Here is a 12,914-nt window from a genome sequence, read left to right on the forward strand (position 1 = left end):
ATGGTCTCCTGGATTTACGGTTTCCACTGACCTAAGCCAGGCACTTGGAGTTATTTGAACACAATTCTGTGATGAAATATTCCTCTAAATTCAGACACTGGAAATAAATTTATGAGATGTATGAGAGTTTAGGGGGAAAAAACTAAAGTGTTCCTTTGTTTATTCAGCATCGGAAATGATGGGACCCAATAATGTCTTTCTCTTCTCTATTCTCTCTTGCCTCTTCCAAAGAGAAGAAAGAACTTAATAACAGAAGTCTCCTTTCCATCATTTATAATGGAGTTAAAGGAGATATATACATATATATATATTTTCTTCTCAGTTTGAACTTTCAGTTTTACAATAATCAAAAGCTCAAAGCAGCATTTGCAAGGATAGAAATGTTCTTTTTAACAAGCACAACTAAACTCCAGATTTAAAAATTAAAATGAAATAGAAGTGTTCACATTTGTTTCTGATTATTTTGCAGGATCTTGCTCAAAACAACATTTGACCAAACATGGTATATGGGTCCCAAGGTGAGAACTGATACCTTACTGCTTCCTTCTCACTAGAGAAGCTTCTGAAGCTTGAGGTTTTCACAAACATGAAAGAGCCTGTCTTGTATATAATCTGTTCCTCTGGATATCCTCCTGTCTTTAAACCAAAGCTTTCCCCCAGCTCTCAGTAGATTTAAGCCCATGCTTGAATGTATAAAATAGCCCAGATCCCCCAAAAGGATTGGGTGTTTGTTGTGGGTCAATGCTTCCATCTGTAGTATACTGATGGACTATCTGGATGGTTCTTTGTGCAAACTGGACATTTCTTAATTATACTATTGTTTTCTTGGTTCTAGCTCCCCTCACCCCGCAATGAAAAAGATGATCATACTTACACATCTCAAAGTTTTCAGCTAGAACTGTCTACCTGGAAGTCATAATGCTTTCTCTCATGCAGCAACATTTTAGAGATAAAAGTTCAAGTGCATCTGTAAATTCAAAGTGGAAAACAATTTGCACTGGCGATGTTGAATAATGAACTCGTCTTAACTTATGCTCATTTATTTCTTGACACTAGACAGAGTGACTTATTGTGTTTTCCATGAAGTCTGACCTTTTGTAGCTGCAGGAAACCCTGCATGACCAATGGCAATGATGTTTGTGGGAAAAAGAGTGGCAGCTTTGAAATATTCACAACCAACACAATTTTGATTAAAGAAAGAACTCTGGTTTTTAATAGTTTTGATCATTAAAAAAGTTTAAACCTGCATAGCAATCATTTCAAAAATAATTATTTAATGTTCCATAATTAAACTGTACACAACCTAGTCTTGGGATATAGAAGCCGGTGAGGCGAGTTTGGAGCAGTCCGGTGCAGTCCCAGGAGCCAGGAGTCGAGTTCTCATTGGCCTTTTTGTGTGTGTGTGTCTTTTTTTATCATTCTGTTCATATAAGTTTATTTGGAAACTTGGCACAATCTGGCTCCATGGCTGAGCGGATCTGCACTGGGAGGAGAGAGCAGATTGACACCCAGTCCCTTCTCACTTCCCCTCCCCCACTCGGCTGGGTTCCTCAAAGTCGCTCAATGTCTCGGTATTTCTTCCTCAGAATAGAGACCTGGTCTTTAAAGAGGACGGGGTCGAGCCTCATCTGAGAGTGGATCAGCGGCATGTAGCCAAACCAGCTGGCAAACGTATTCATGCAGCTCTGTCGCTGGGCAAAGTGGTCGGGGTCAGCCCAGCGGGAAGCCCGGGAAGTCTGGCGAAGGGAGAGAAACAAGGAAGACCATGAGTGACGTGCAAGGTGAGAAGGAGACACTGCAGAAAGCCAAGTCTGGCTCATGGGCACAAAGGAGAGCTCATGTCTGACCTGGCCCCCAAGCCTCCCCATCCTCGTGCCTGGTAAAAATTCAAGCGCTGATCCTGGTTTCCGCCCTTGGTTTTTCCAAGATATGCTGCTCTTTTCAACGGTAAACACACACACACACACACACACACACACACACACACACCCTCCCCCCCCATACTGACTAAGGCTCTGTTCAGTGAATCAGTCACCGATTGAACCTCAACTACTATGGTCACTAAATCTAACACTTCTATTTGCCCTTGGGATCAAATACAATGACTACCAAGGTGATTGTGGTTTCAAAGATAGTTTTCTAAAACTTTCTTGTTTCCTTAGTCGATTCTGGGTAAGTAGAAAAGATGGCTACCATCTCTTTAGCTCTCAGTGTTACCCCTAAGATTGGTTAAATATTTTTAGACCATGTAAATGATTGACACTGATTTAAAGGAAAGCCTTAAATGACTTGAGTGCTGCAATCTAAATAGATGAACTAAGCATGTCTTTGTAACCATGTTTTTACGAAAAAAGGAAAAGGTAGGCTGCCCAGTTATGGGGGAAAAATACAAAATCATTTTTACTTCACTAGATGTAAGTGTGTTTGTGGTCAAAGTGCTTGAATCCTCATGCATCGTTAGAAAACACTTTCATAGGAAGTTACATTTTACTGTGAGAATCACTCAGAGTCACTTTAAAACCGTAAGTATCAACATGCTTATAAGTAATCACTGAAGATAAATACAAATGTCAAGTTACCTCTGAGCAGGAGGAAAACAAACAAAATACATTTTGTAAAGTGTTTTCGGGAAGTTCATTTGAGCCTCACAACAATCTGGCCAAGTTACCTACTCAGGTAGTAGCATCTCCACTGTATAGATGAGGAAGTAGGTTCAGGAAAAGTTAAAATTACTTGTTCAAGGCAAGAAAGGGACAGAACTCGGCTCCATTCTTGACCATTTATACTAGGAGAACTTTACTTGGTAAATCATAGAAAGTATCACATTAAATTAAAGTGACCAGGTGAGTTCAATAAACATGTGTATAAGAAAAGTAGGGGCAAATACAGTACATATCTAACTAGACACATCAATTTAGATTAAGGCTAAATTTAGATTTGTTCCCCCCAAAATGTGTAAAACTATTAGAAATAGTCTTTTGGTAGAATTAGGCAAATCTATGAGAAGGACATAAAACCAATCCCTAAGAAATCATGTGTTATTAGAATTCAATCCCTAATTAGCATATAACCTCAGGGAAGTTCATAGAACTCTCCGAGAAACAATATTAAAGGAATGTTGTGTCCTTAACTGAGATAATCTATATGAAAATGCCTGGACACATAGTAGGCCCTCAATACATCTTGCTTGGAATTGAAAAACCTTTCAGACTTAAAGATTAAAAAGTTTTACAAATCCTCTTGCCCATTCCTTTAGTAGTTAGAGGGAACTAGAATTTTCCACGAGACTGCTAAAGATAGCGGCATTGTCATAACTAGTACCTAGAACAACAGTGTCTGAAAACACACATATTTAGAAACTACTGAATGACTAAATTTCATAAATTTAAAATCCTGTAAATTTGTTGCTCTTTCCAAATTTAGCGAATGAAAAACCACCAATGGTGTTATCTCGAGGCCTGGCTAAGTTTTCCTTTGCAAAAACTCGATTTGTCTACGACTTTCAGTAACTGTTAGAACAAGGTAAACCCTAAACAGCAATGGAACTACATCACCACGTTAAAATATGTCCTTTCAGGCTGACTCAAAGCCTGCTGGATGATGCTCTACGATTTAACTTGGGTAGATCTAAATGGGTTTATGTAAGGTCTTTGATTTCTTCTAATACTGGGCCCTGTTCAAGATGAATAAAGGTAGATGAGCTTTAGCCTGACGCAGGACCCTGGGGTTTAGAAGGACAAGTAGTGGAAAGAAGAGAGCCTGGGATTCAACTCCCAGTTCTGTCTAATACTGGGTGACTTGTAGCAATCTGCTTAAACTCTCTGGAAGTTAAGCAGTTAGATTATATTCTCTTGCAAGTATTGTAAGTACTAAACTTTTGTGACTCAATGCAATATTTTACTTTTATAAAATCGTTCATACATGTTATCTTACCCCTGTGAGATAGATTTCACCATTTCCATTTTAAAGATTAGTCGACTGAGTTTCAGAAGGCAACTCATTTGGCTACAGCTTATAAATGCTGGCTCTAGAACTAAAAATCAAGTATTGTGACTCCTAGTCTGCCATCACGATGTTCATCCAACTCAAGAGCAATCACCAGAAGGCTGTGTTGAGAATGTTATTAGCTATTCATTAAATAGAGCACCAGTAATAAGCTTACATAAATTTTGTGTAGGTTTTTAACTGTGGAGAAGGTATGTCTTCCTCAGGCCACCTTGTAGGTCATAAAAAAGCTTTTATATTCTTGACATAAAGATACCCTTGACTTACACCTTCCCAATTATCCATGTGCCAACAATATACTCCCTCAGAGCTTTTAGATATGTTTTTTTCTGATATCTCCTCATTATGCTTCCTACAGGAACAGTGAGTCCTCATTACTTCCAGCTGAACTGCCAGCAAGAAAAGCAAGGGAGGTGAGTTCTCCTTCTCTTACCTGTCCCATCATTGTCTCCTTATACTGCTTCTTCTGGGTCACTTTGATTGGAGGCAATTTTGTCACAGCAGACACTAGGAAATTCATGAGAATGTCCTCACAGTTGGCCAGTTGGTCCACCATGTTCTTCAGGCTGGCTGGCAGGTAATGGGTATACAGGTAGTGATAATATCTGTAAAAACCAAAGAGATTTCCCAGGGGGGCCATTATTATATAATGACAGGCGTTCTTCTTTGACAGAAACCACATACGCATTCTTTGAATCCCTAAACAATCATGGAGGATGATGATGATAGCTATCATTTATACAGTAATTACTATATGCCAGATAATGTTCTGAAGTTCTTTACAACAAATGCCTCATCTAATTCTTATAAGAATTGTACCTATGATGCAGGTACTATTATTATCCCTGTTTCACAGATAAGGAAATGAGGTACAGAGATACACACGGAGGCAGATATTGCTGGAACAGTCTAACTTTAATATCAGGCTGGTTGGTAAGAAAAGGAATACTCGGACGGCAAGAGAAGTTACTTGTATATTATATACCATTATAAGCTGCTTTATAATTTCAATTACTGGTTTAATTGGAACTATATTCAATACTATCCCATAATTTTGACTCCAACAATATAATGTTCTATTTTAGTGGCCTGTAAACCATATATTTCAACAGTGTTAGAGCAAAACCCTAATTAATCTGGTGGTCAATCATTATGGAGAACTCACAATTTTCCTGAATTATTTTTCACCCAACTATTTCTTTTTTTGGAGGGACATATAGCATTTGAATGAATCAGAGACATTTGAATGAATCAGAGTCATTGGGTGGCAATGGCAGGAAGAAAGGGAACAATGAACTTTCAAGAAGTGGAATCTGAGATATTCAGTCAGCCTAACTGTTCACACCTTGTGCATTTCCAACTCTATTCCTGACATGCGAGAGTCTCTATTCTTTACTAAAAGAAACTAGGTTAAGATTGGTGTGTTTACCTTACACAGGCAGAAGGGTGAGTATTTTATTAATGACTGAGTAGGAACTTTAAGCATCTTTCCTCACTAATTTTGCAATCTTACCCAAGTCTTTATCCTGGCTGTAAGGACAAATGTATGCAAATAATTCCTAAATTTTCATCTCCACCCCTGACCTTTTTTGACATACCCTTCGAATGTCTTGCCATGCCCAAGACTGACCTTCTGAATTTCCTCTAATACTTATTCCACCTAGAGCTTTCCCTATCTGTTGACGGCTACTCTATCCTTTTAGTTCTTCAGGTCAAAAGACCTGATCATTAAACTCCATATCCAATCTGTGGGGATATCATGCTGGAGCATCTTCAAAATATGCCCACAATCTGATTACTACTTACCACCTCATTGCTCACTTCCTGGTCTCAAACTCCATCATCTCTTGCCTAGACAATGTCAATCACCTCCCAAGAGATCTCCCTGCTTCTACCCTGGCCCTCTTAGAGTCTTTCCTCAACACAGCCTCCAGAACGGATGCCTAAAACATAATTAAGATTGCTATGCTCAAACCCCATGTCGCTTAGAGAAAGTCAAGTCCTCATGACGGACACCAAGGTCTTGCCTCTGGGCTCCCATGACCTCTCTCACCTGCTTTCCACTCACTCTGGTCACATTGGTTTTCTTGACATTCCTCCAATATTCTGCCTCAGGACATTTATTCTAGTTGTTTCCTATGCTGTAACACTCTTCCTACAGACATTCTCTTAGCTGGCTTCCTCTTTCCCTTCTAGTCTCTGCTCGAATCTCATTTGCTCCATGAAGATCAACGTGGCCACCCCCTAATCTTCCCATTCTCCTTTGGCACTCCTGATACTTTACCTGCTCTACTTTGCCTTTTTGCAAAATAATTTGTCATCTTAACATATTATAGAATTATTACGTATATTGTGTCTCCCATTGTTAGAATATAAAACCCTCAAAGACGGGGCGTTTTTTCCTATTTTACTCAATAGTAAATCTCAAGCACAATGCTCAATTAAGTATTTGAGTATTTGTTATTCTAAACATTCAGTTACTCAGTACACCTTAAGCATGTCTTCACACTTCAGATGAGCTGAAAATGTTACTCTACCGTAATTCCTGAAAATGCAATAAGCCAAGAGGTTTTATCGATTTTAAAGACACATGTTGGCCACATCAACAAAACTTAAAGAGGGAGGCAAATGCTGTTAACGAGATTTGGCCCAAGTTCCTATTTATGCAGCAGCCAGAAACTAATATCAGCAATTATATAAACAACTTAAATGCATGAGATGTGTAAATTCCTCACTTGTGGTAAATAGCAGCTCCTGTCAACACCATGGAGTAGTCATTCGTCCACTTGGATGTGTACCCCCACCGCTCCTTAGAGTTATCCCAGAAGTGGCTGCGTGCGGGGTACCCCACAATCCTCTCGGGGAAGCTCTGCCACACTGTGAAGGCAAAATCCACCTGCAAGCAAAACACAAGCCAAACAAGCAATCAACAGTGTTAACAAACGTCGACAAAACATTAACTTCCCCTCGTTAATTCATAACCTGAAATCCCACAACTGTTGGGAAACATTGGTTCCATGTATTCATCAGCAAATTAAACTGACTGCTTGACATTTTGCCCCATAATTATGCACATTTTAATGTCTTCTGTTACAGAAACTTCAGATTAGTGCAGAAATGAAAGAAGAAGAAGAAAAAAACATTTGCAGATATGTTCTTTAGAAATCCAATCTGTTCAAGCTAAAAAACAAGTCAAAAAAGCAGTCAGTCGCTTTTCCCTTCCCTCTCTCCAAGTGCACGTGACCACTGATTCATGTGAGGCACAAACGCATCTGTTTTTTAAATGGGAGATTTCCTATATACATCCAGAGTATGTATATGGCATACATCATAACAAGCACACAGAAAAGCCTAAGTGACTAAAACAAAAGCATCCTCTTAAGATCTAGAGAAAAAAAATGTTTAAAAAGGCACCCAAGTTCTAACAGGAACACAAAGCAGACATAATAAAGGAACACAAAGCAGACATAATAAAGAAACAGGGTTTAAAGAAGCACAGAGCAAGGGAAATGTATAAAAAGCATCCACAGTGAAAAATCGCTAAGAATAAGTGGGGACAAGGCCAAGTGAAGCCACAAGATTATTTTAAAGGAAATGCAGCTAAATGACTTTCCAGTGCTTATAATAACCCAAAGCAGGTACTTCTGAACCTGCTGTAAACTAACGTTTATAATTAGTAAATAGTCTGTTTTCAAATGGTCACATTCACATTTGACTTCCTATGATTAGTTGATGGATGGTAAATAATACATAGAAAGAGAAAAGTAGTAATAGCAAACAATTGTATAATTGTGTAATGCTTAGAATGGTTACAGGTACTTATACATTACACATAATTGTGTAATGCTTAGAATGGTTACAGGTACTTATACATTTTTACTCATTTAATCCTCACAATAATTCTGTGAAAAGGTAATTTTATATTATCGAATTTACAGAGAAGAAAGCCAAAGTCTATGGAGGTTCCAATAACTGGTCTGAGCTACTAAGTGGCAGAACCAAGATCTGACCCCAGGTCGCCTGGTTTCATGTTTGGTGTGTATGTTTTCATAGCCTCTTTTTCAGCTCTGTTGCTACAGTGTTGAAGGCGATTTATCCTTCATACAGGTTACACATTCGCCCTACAACCTTTGTTCTACCTCTTCTTGATAAGCAATAAAAATGGATATTTCTATTACTCCACTAATATTTAAAGTCTTGGCACTGCGATGGTAGCCGGGGGGCTGAGTGATGCTGGCAAAAGTACAATTTCTACCCTCTCAGAAGTTTAAGAGTAGAGCAAATAAGTCGAAAAGTAGAAACAACTCCAGTTCCATCAACTGATGAATAAATAAACCAAATACGGTATATCTATACGATGGAATATTATTCAGCTATAAAAAACAATGAAATACTGATACATGCTATTACGAACCTTAAAACATTACGCTGAGTGATAGAAGCCACACGCAAAAGGCCCCATAGTGTACAATTCCATTTACACGGAAGTCCAGAGTATACGAATACAGAGACACAGAAAACTGGCTGGTTCTAAGGCTAGGGGGTAACTAATTAATGAGTATGGGTTTTCTTTTGGGGTGATACAACTGCTTTAGAATAAGATAGAGGTAATGACTGAACAACACTGAGAATATACTAGATGGCGTGGGATTTTATACTTTAAAATGGTCAATTTTATGTTAAGTGAATTTTACCTTGATTAAAAGACAAAGCAAGAAAGCCTAGATCAGTATTTCCCAAGCTTTCATCACATGCACAGCATCATGCCTTGCCTCTCGCCATATTCCCACACCACACATTCAATGACTTATTAAATATTTTTCGTTAAACTGCCTACTCTTTTTAAAATTAATTAGTTATTTTTTCACTAGCTTCACCCTAGGTAAATCTATCAGAGAAATCCTAGGTTTGATTGTTGGCTACATTATTTTCAAACAAACATTAATGTGAATATATAATTGTTAAAATGAAATACGAGCTTGCCATGAACCATAGAAAACTATTTAATGTGCACAGACCACCTTTTGGGAAACATAGGCCTGGGTGATTAGTAAAGGTCCTTTCATCTCTAAATCCTTGGGGCTTAGTTAGAAGTTACCATTTTTGTAAACAGCCATAAAAACATTTTATGAAATTCTAGTTGGGTGTCCAACCTCAAGATAAGAAGGCCTTACCAATATAGCTTGTTTCCCCAAACTACAGCAGCCAGCGGGGGGAAAAGGAAGGTGACGGAGCATACATTAAGGAAGCCTGGTTGGGTATGGGGCATCTCAAAGTGAAAAGACAGTAGGGGAGTGGACAGTGTGTGCCAAAAATTTTAAATCAGGTTGTGAAAACCTGCACATCGTCACTGGTGTTTAATACGAATGGCGCCAACGGATAGTGTATTATGCGGCGCATCGTCCAAGAATCAGCCTGGCTGTCAGCACTCTTTGGGGTTTTCCATTATTCTTTGAAAAGGAAACACATGCACTGGCAACTACTAGAGAACCTGATGGGGTGTTTTCATCACACGTATTTCTTACCATCTCAAAGCCGTTTCAAGTCATTTCAAAGGAACTCAAAAGCAAATTCAGATAAACCTATGATTCTTGTGATAGTTCTGCTTTCATGGAGATCATTAACACATCAAAGAAGGCAAAGGTCAGCTCACAGGCCTTTTCTCTTAAAAACCAACATCTGTTTTCTTTTGAGAATTTGCAGCAAACCAGATAAATGTAAATAACTATAAACCAACAACATCTAATACTCTTTAAAGAAGGCTGTTTAAAAATCTCTCCTTAATACTACAGAGAGACATTTAACAAGATAAGAATTCTTAGCGAGGAGATAAAATGAACCAAGATCTATATTCATCTAAAAAAAGAGAAAAGAGAAATCCTTGTCCTCAACCATTTTAGGCAACATAACCACCCAACTGATCGGCAGGCAACAGCAAACTAGACTGCCAACCTCTTAAATTTACATATCATTTTCAACCCACATTGACTCTAATTACTTCACATACAACACATGTTCCTCCAAGTGTGCACTGAGGGGCTAGAATTTCTATTCTTTGAAAAAAAATTCACCAGCACATGGATATATCACAGCAGCTGAAAGTTATTTCACCATGGGACAGGGAAAAACACGTCCTAGAGTGAGACTAATTGCCTTGTGCCCAGGGGAAGATGAAGAATCAATACTTTAGGAAACAGGATGATTTAGGTATAGACTGTGGTTGTCATGACCATACGGTCCACCATGGCGATGGGATGCTCTTCCTGTGTTTGCCCTCCCAGATCCACTCTCCACAAGTCTTTCCATGCTCTGTACCCTGCGATGATGGAATCCTATGAACGGCATGACCTGGTTTTCCTCGGGGCTGGTGGCGACTGGGTGAGGTCAATGGGAGCCTTCAGGAGGGAAACGGAGGTAGGACAGAGAGGAAGGTCAGGGTATTTTTTTCCTTTTTCCTCTCAGCTTTGGAGTCAGTGTTCCGGCAATTGCCACATCCCTCCATGATCACAGCTGCTGTAAGGCACCTCTTCTCCCCCGTCCTATCTCTCAGGGACTTTGAAAATATTATTTCCTTCCCTGGCTCCTTCAAACCCAGGGCTGGGAGCTTTTTCTTGTTCTTGCTCTCCAGGTGCCTCACTATCTCTTGTGGGGTCCTTTGACCCCACCCACCTCTCTAAATAATACTAAAGCCCTTCACTTGAACCACCTGATTTGAATTCCATTTGCTGCCAAGACTCTGCCAGCTACAGGCAGGAACTGTGTAATCAAAGCACCTGGCATGGAGACCAGAACAAAGAAATCTCTCAATAAGTACTTGTTGAATGAATGCGCTCCTGGGATGCCAGCTTCCCTTGCAGAAAGCAACAGAAAAATGCAAGCTGAGTGTCCCACACACTGGACTCCAGAGCTGTCTTTCCCTTTGAACATTAAGCATATCTTCGTCTCCCCCACACACCCGCTTCTCCTGCCGACTTACACATGACACAGTTGGCTGTGTGCTCGCGCTTTAATCCCCTCAGCATGCATCTCTCCGATCATTCATTCACCAAGTATTTATAGAGTTTCGGCTACAGAGAAAGCATATTATCAAGGTGGGTCCCAGCACATTTTGCGCTGGGGTTATTTAGGCTGCCCTGGCCTATAATGTTTGTTCAACTCTTATTTCATGGAAATTGGAAACAACCATGGAATCGCAAGGAAGAGCCGCTGAGGCTGGTAGCCTAGGCTGACACTGAGTCCTGACCGCGTGGGCAGCAGGCCACGAGAATCAGACCGGTGCCCAAGAACGTGCATGCTGGGAAGCGCCCGTGTTTAAATGAAAAGGAAAATGATTATGAATAAAAAGGAAAAAAGGGAGGGAGAAAGGCATTATAAGTAGCTAAGTCTTCATGCTACCATTAATAATGTATTTCCAATATACTACATTTTTATATAACGGTCTTTGGTCCCTCTATGGGTTAAAGGAAGGTTTCAGAGATCAATACTCACTTGGGTTGTAAAAATTGGTTTTCTACCATATCTATCTTTCCTCTTTTCTCTTTCCTCCTCCTCGCACCTTCTGTGTGCAATCTTATTTTTGGCACAAATACCTGAACGTCTGAAATAGCAGGGGTCTCCATCTAAGCTTTAAAGTGAAACCATTTGCTCTTGTGTCAGTGCAAGAAAATGAGCACTTCAAACCAAGACAGAAAAGCTACTATAAGAACCCAGAATAGTGTTTCCTAACAGAGGCGACACACACCCACACAGGGATTAGGATAATTGGGGGAGGGTGGGACTGTTTAATTTGGACAGCATGGATTCAAGATAACGCTAAACAGGCGCCCTTGCCCACCTCCCCTTGGTTCTTTGGCACACCTGCAAGCAGCTGTGCTGTTTAAAAACAAAAGATGAGGGCAGGCAAGAGGGTAGAGGTGATGTACAGCCATGCAAATGAGGAGCCAATTAGCAGAGAAAACAAAAGGGAAGAAGCCCTCATCGGGGTGCCAGGGGGTAGAAAGGCGCTCACAGGAACTGGGTTGATTAAAACCGACTCTGCAGGAAGTTTTGAAAAAATGTTTCCGATTTGGCCAGGGCGCTGGAAACAGGAGTGCTGGCACCTTGGGGTTTGGGGGAACAGCCTGAAGAGCCCAGTGCCCCCTCCTCAGCTGTGGGCGCTCACCTCCGTGGTGGAAAGCACGGTGTCCTCATCGAGGCTGAGCACGGCATCTGTGATGATGTTGTCATAGGGCAGAAAACGGCTGCTCATCACCTGGGAGGGCGCAGAAAGAAGGCAGGAGGAAAGGAATTAGGGAAAAGAGGTAAATTTTGAGTCTTGTTTTCAGGACAATTCCCCCATCTCAGCCTTCATAAAGAATATTCTGCCGCCATGTCACCCCTCAGCATTGAAGACTTCCACTTCTCATCAGTGCAGATTCATCGGTTCCACAGTTTTGGGCACCTACTGTGTACACTTGCCTTGCTAGTCAAAGGGAGTACAAGGTAAAAGAGATACATTCCCTGTCTTGCGGGAGGTCACAGTCTGCAGAAGGATCACGACGGAGATGGTCAGTCCTGGCCTGATATGAAAAATGCCAGGAGATCAGAGGATGCAGCCACCAGCCGCTTGGAAGAGCAGATGGAGGCCTCATGGAAAAGGGGCATTTCAGCAAGACCCTGATGATTGGGAACTCACCAGGTCTAAGGAGAAATGAGGCACAACACACAAAGCACTCAGTAGACGCACAGGCACAGAAGCGAGACCAGCACTGAGGCTGGAAAGAGCAGGCAGATGGAGAAGGGATTCCAAGTGCGGGACACACACCACTGAAGGCCGGGTCATTTTTGGAGATGTGCAGACAAATATTTAACAACTTTACTATTTATTTATTTTAGCACAGATTAGAAAAAAAATACATGCACACATATAT

The 12,914-nt window shown here is 40.5% G+C and overlaps 1 protein-coding gene across 2 annotated transcripts in view; it reads right to left on the reverse strand.

Annotated features, from left to right (window-relative positions):
- Positions 1 to 1,184: 1,184 nt before the first annotated feature.
- Positions 1,185 to 12,914, reverse strand: part of EXT1 (exostosin glycosyltransferase 1) — a 272,395-nt gene continuing 260,665 nt past the window's right edge. For both annotated transcript variants that reach the window (XM_023530785.1, XM_011360372.1), the window contains 4 exons: positions 12,167 to 12,256; positions 6,741 to 6,901; positions 4,439 to 4,610; positions 1,185 to 1,736 (listed from right to left, as the gene is read on the reverse strand). In XM_023530785.1, the coding sequence (XP_023386553.1) occupies positions 1,551 to 1,736; positions 4,439 to 4,610; positions 6,741 to 6,901; positions 12,167 to 12,256 (609 nt within the window). In that variant the 3' untranslated portion in view covers positions 1,185 to 1,550. The remainder of the gene's footprint in view (positions 1,737 to 4,438; positions 4,611 to 6,740; positions 6,902 to 12,166; positions 12,257 to 12,914) is intronic.

The sequence above is a fragment of the Pteropus vampyrus genome, unplaced genomic scaffold (assembly GCF_000151845.1).
Source record: "Pteropus vampyrus isolate Shadow unplaced genomic scaffold, Pvam_2.0 Scaffold54, whole genome shotgun sequence".
Classification (NCBI taxonomy): Eukaryota; Metazoa; Chordata; class Mammalia; order Chiroptera; family Pteropodidae; genus Pteropus; species Pteropus vampyrus.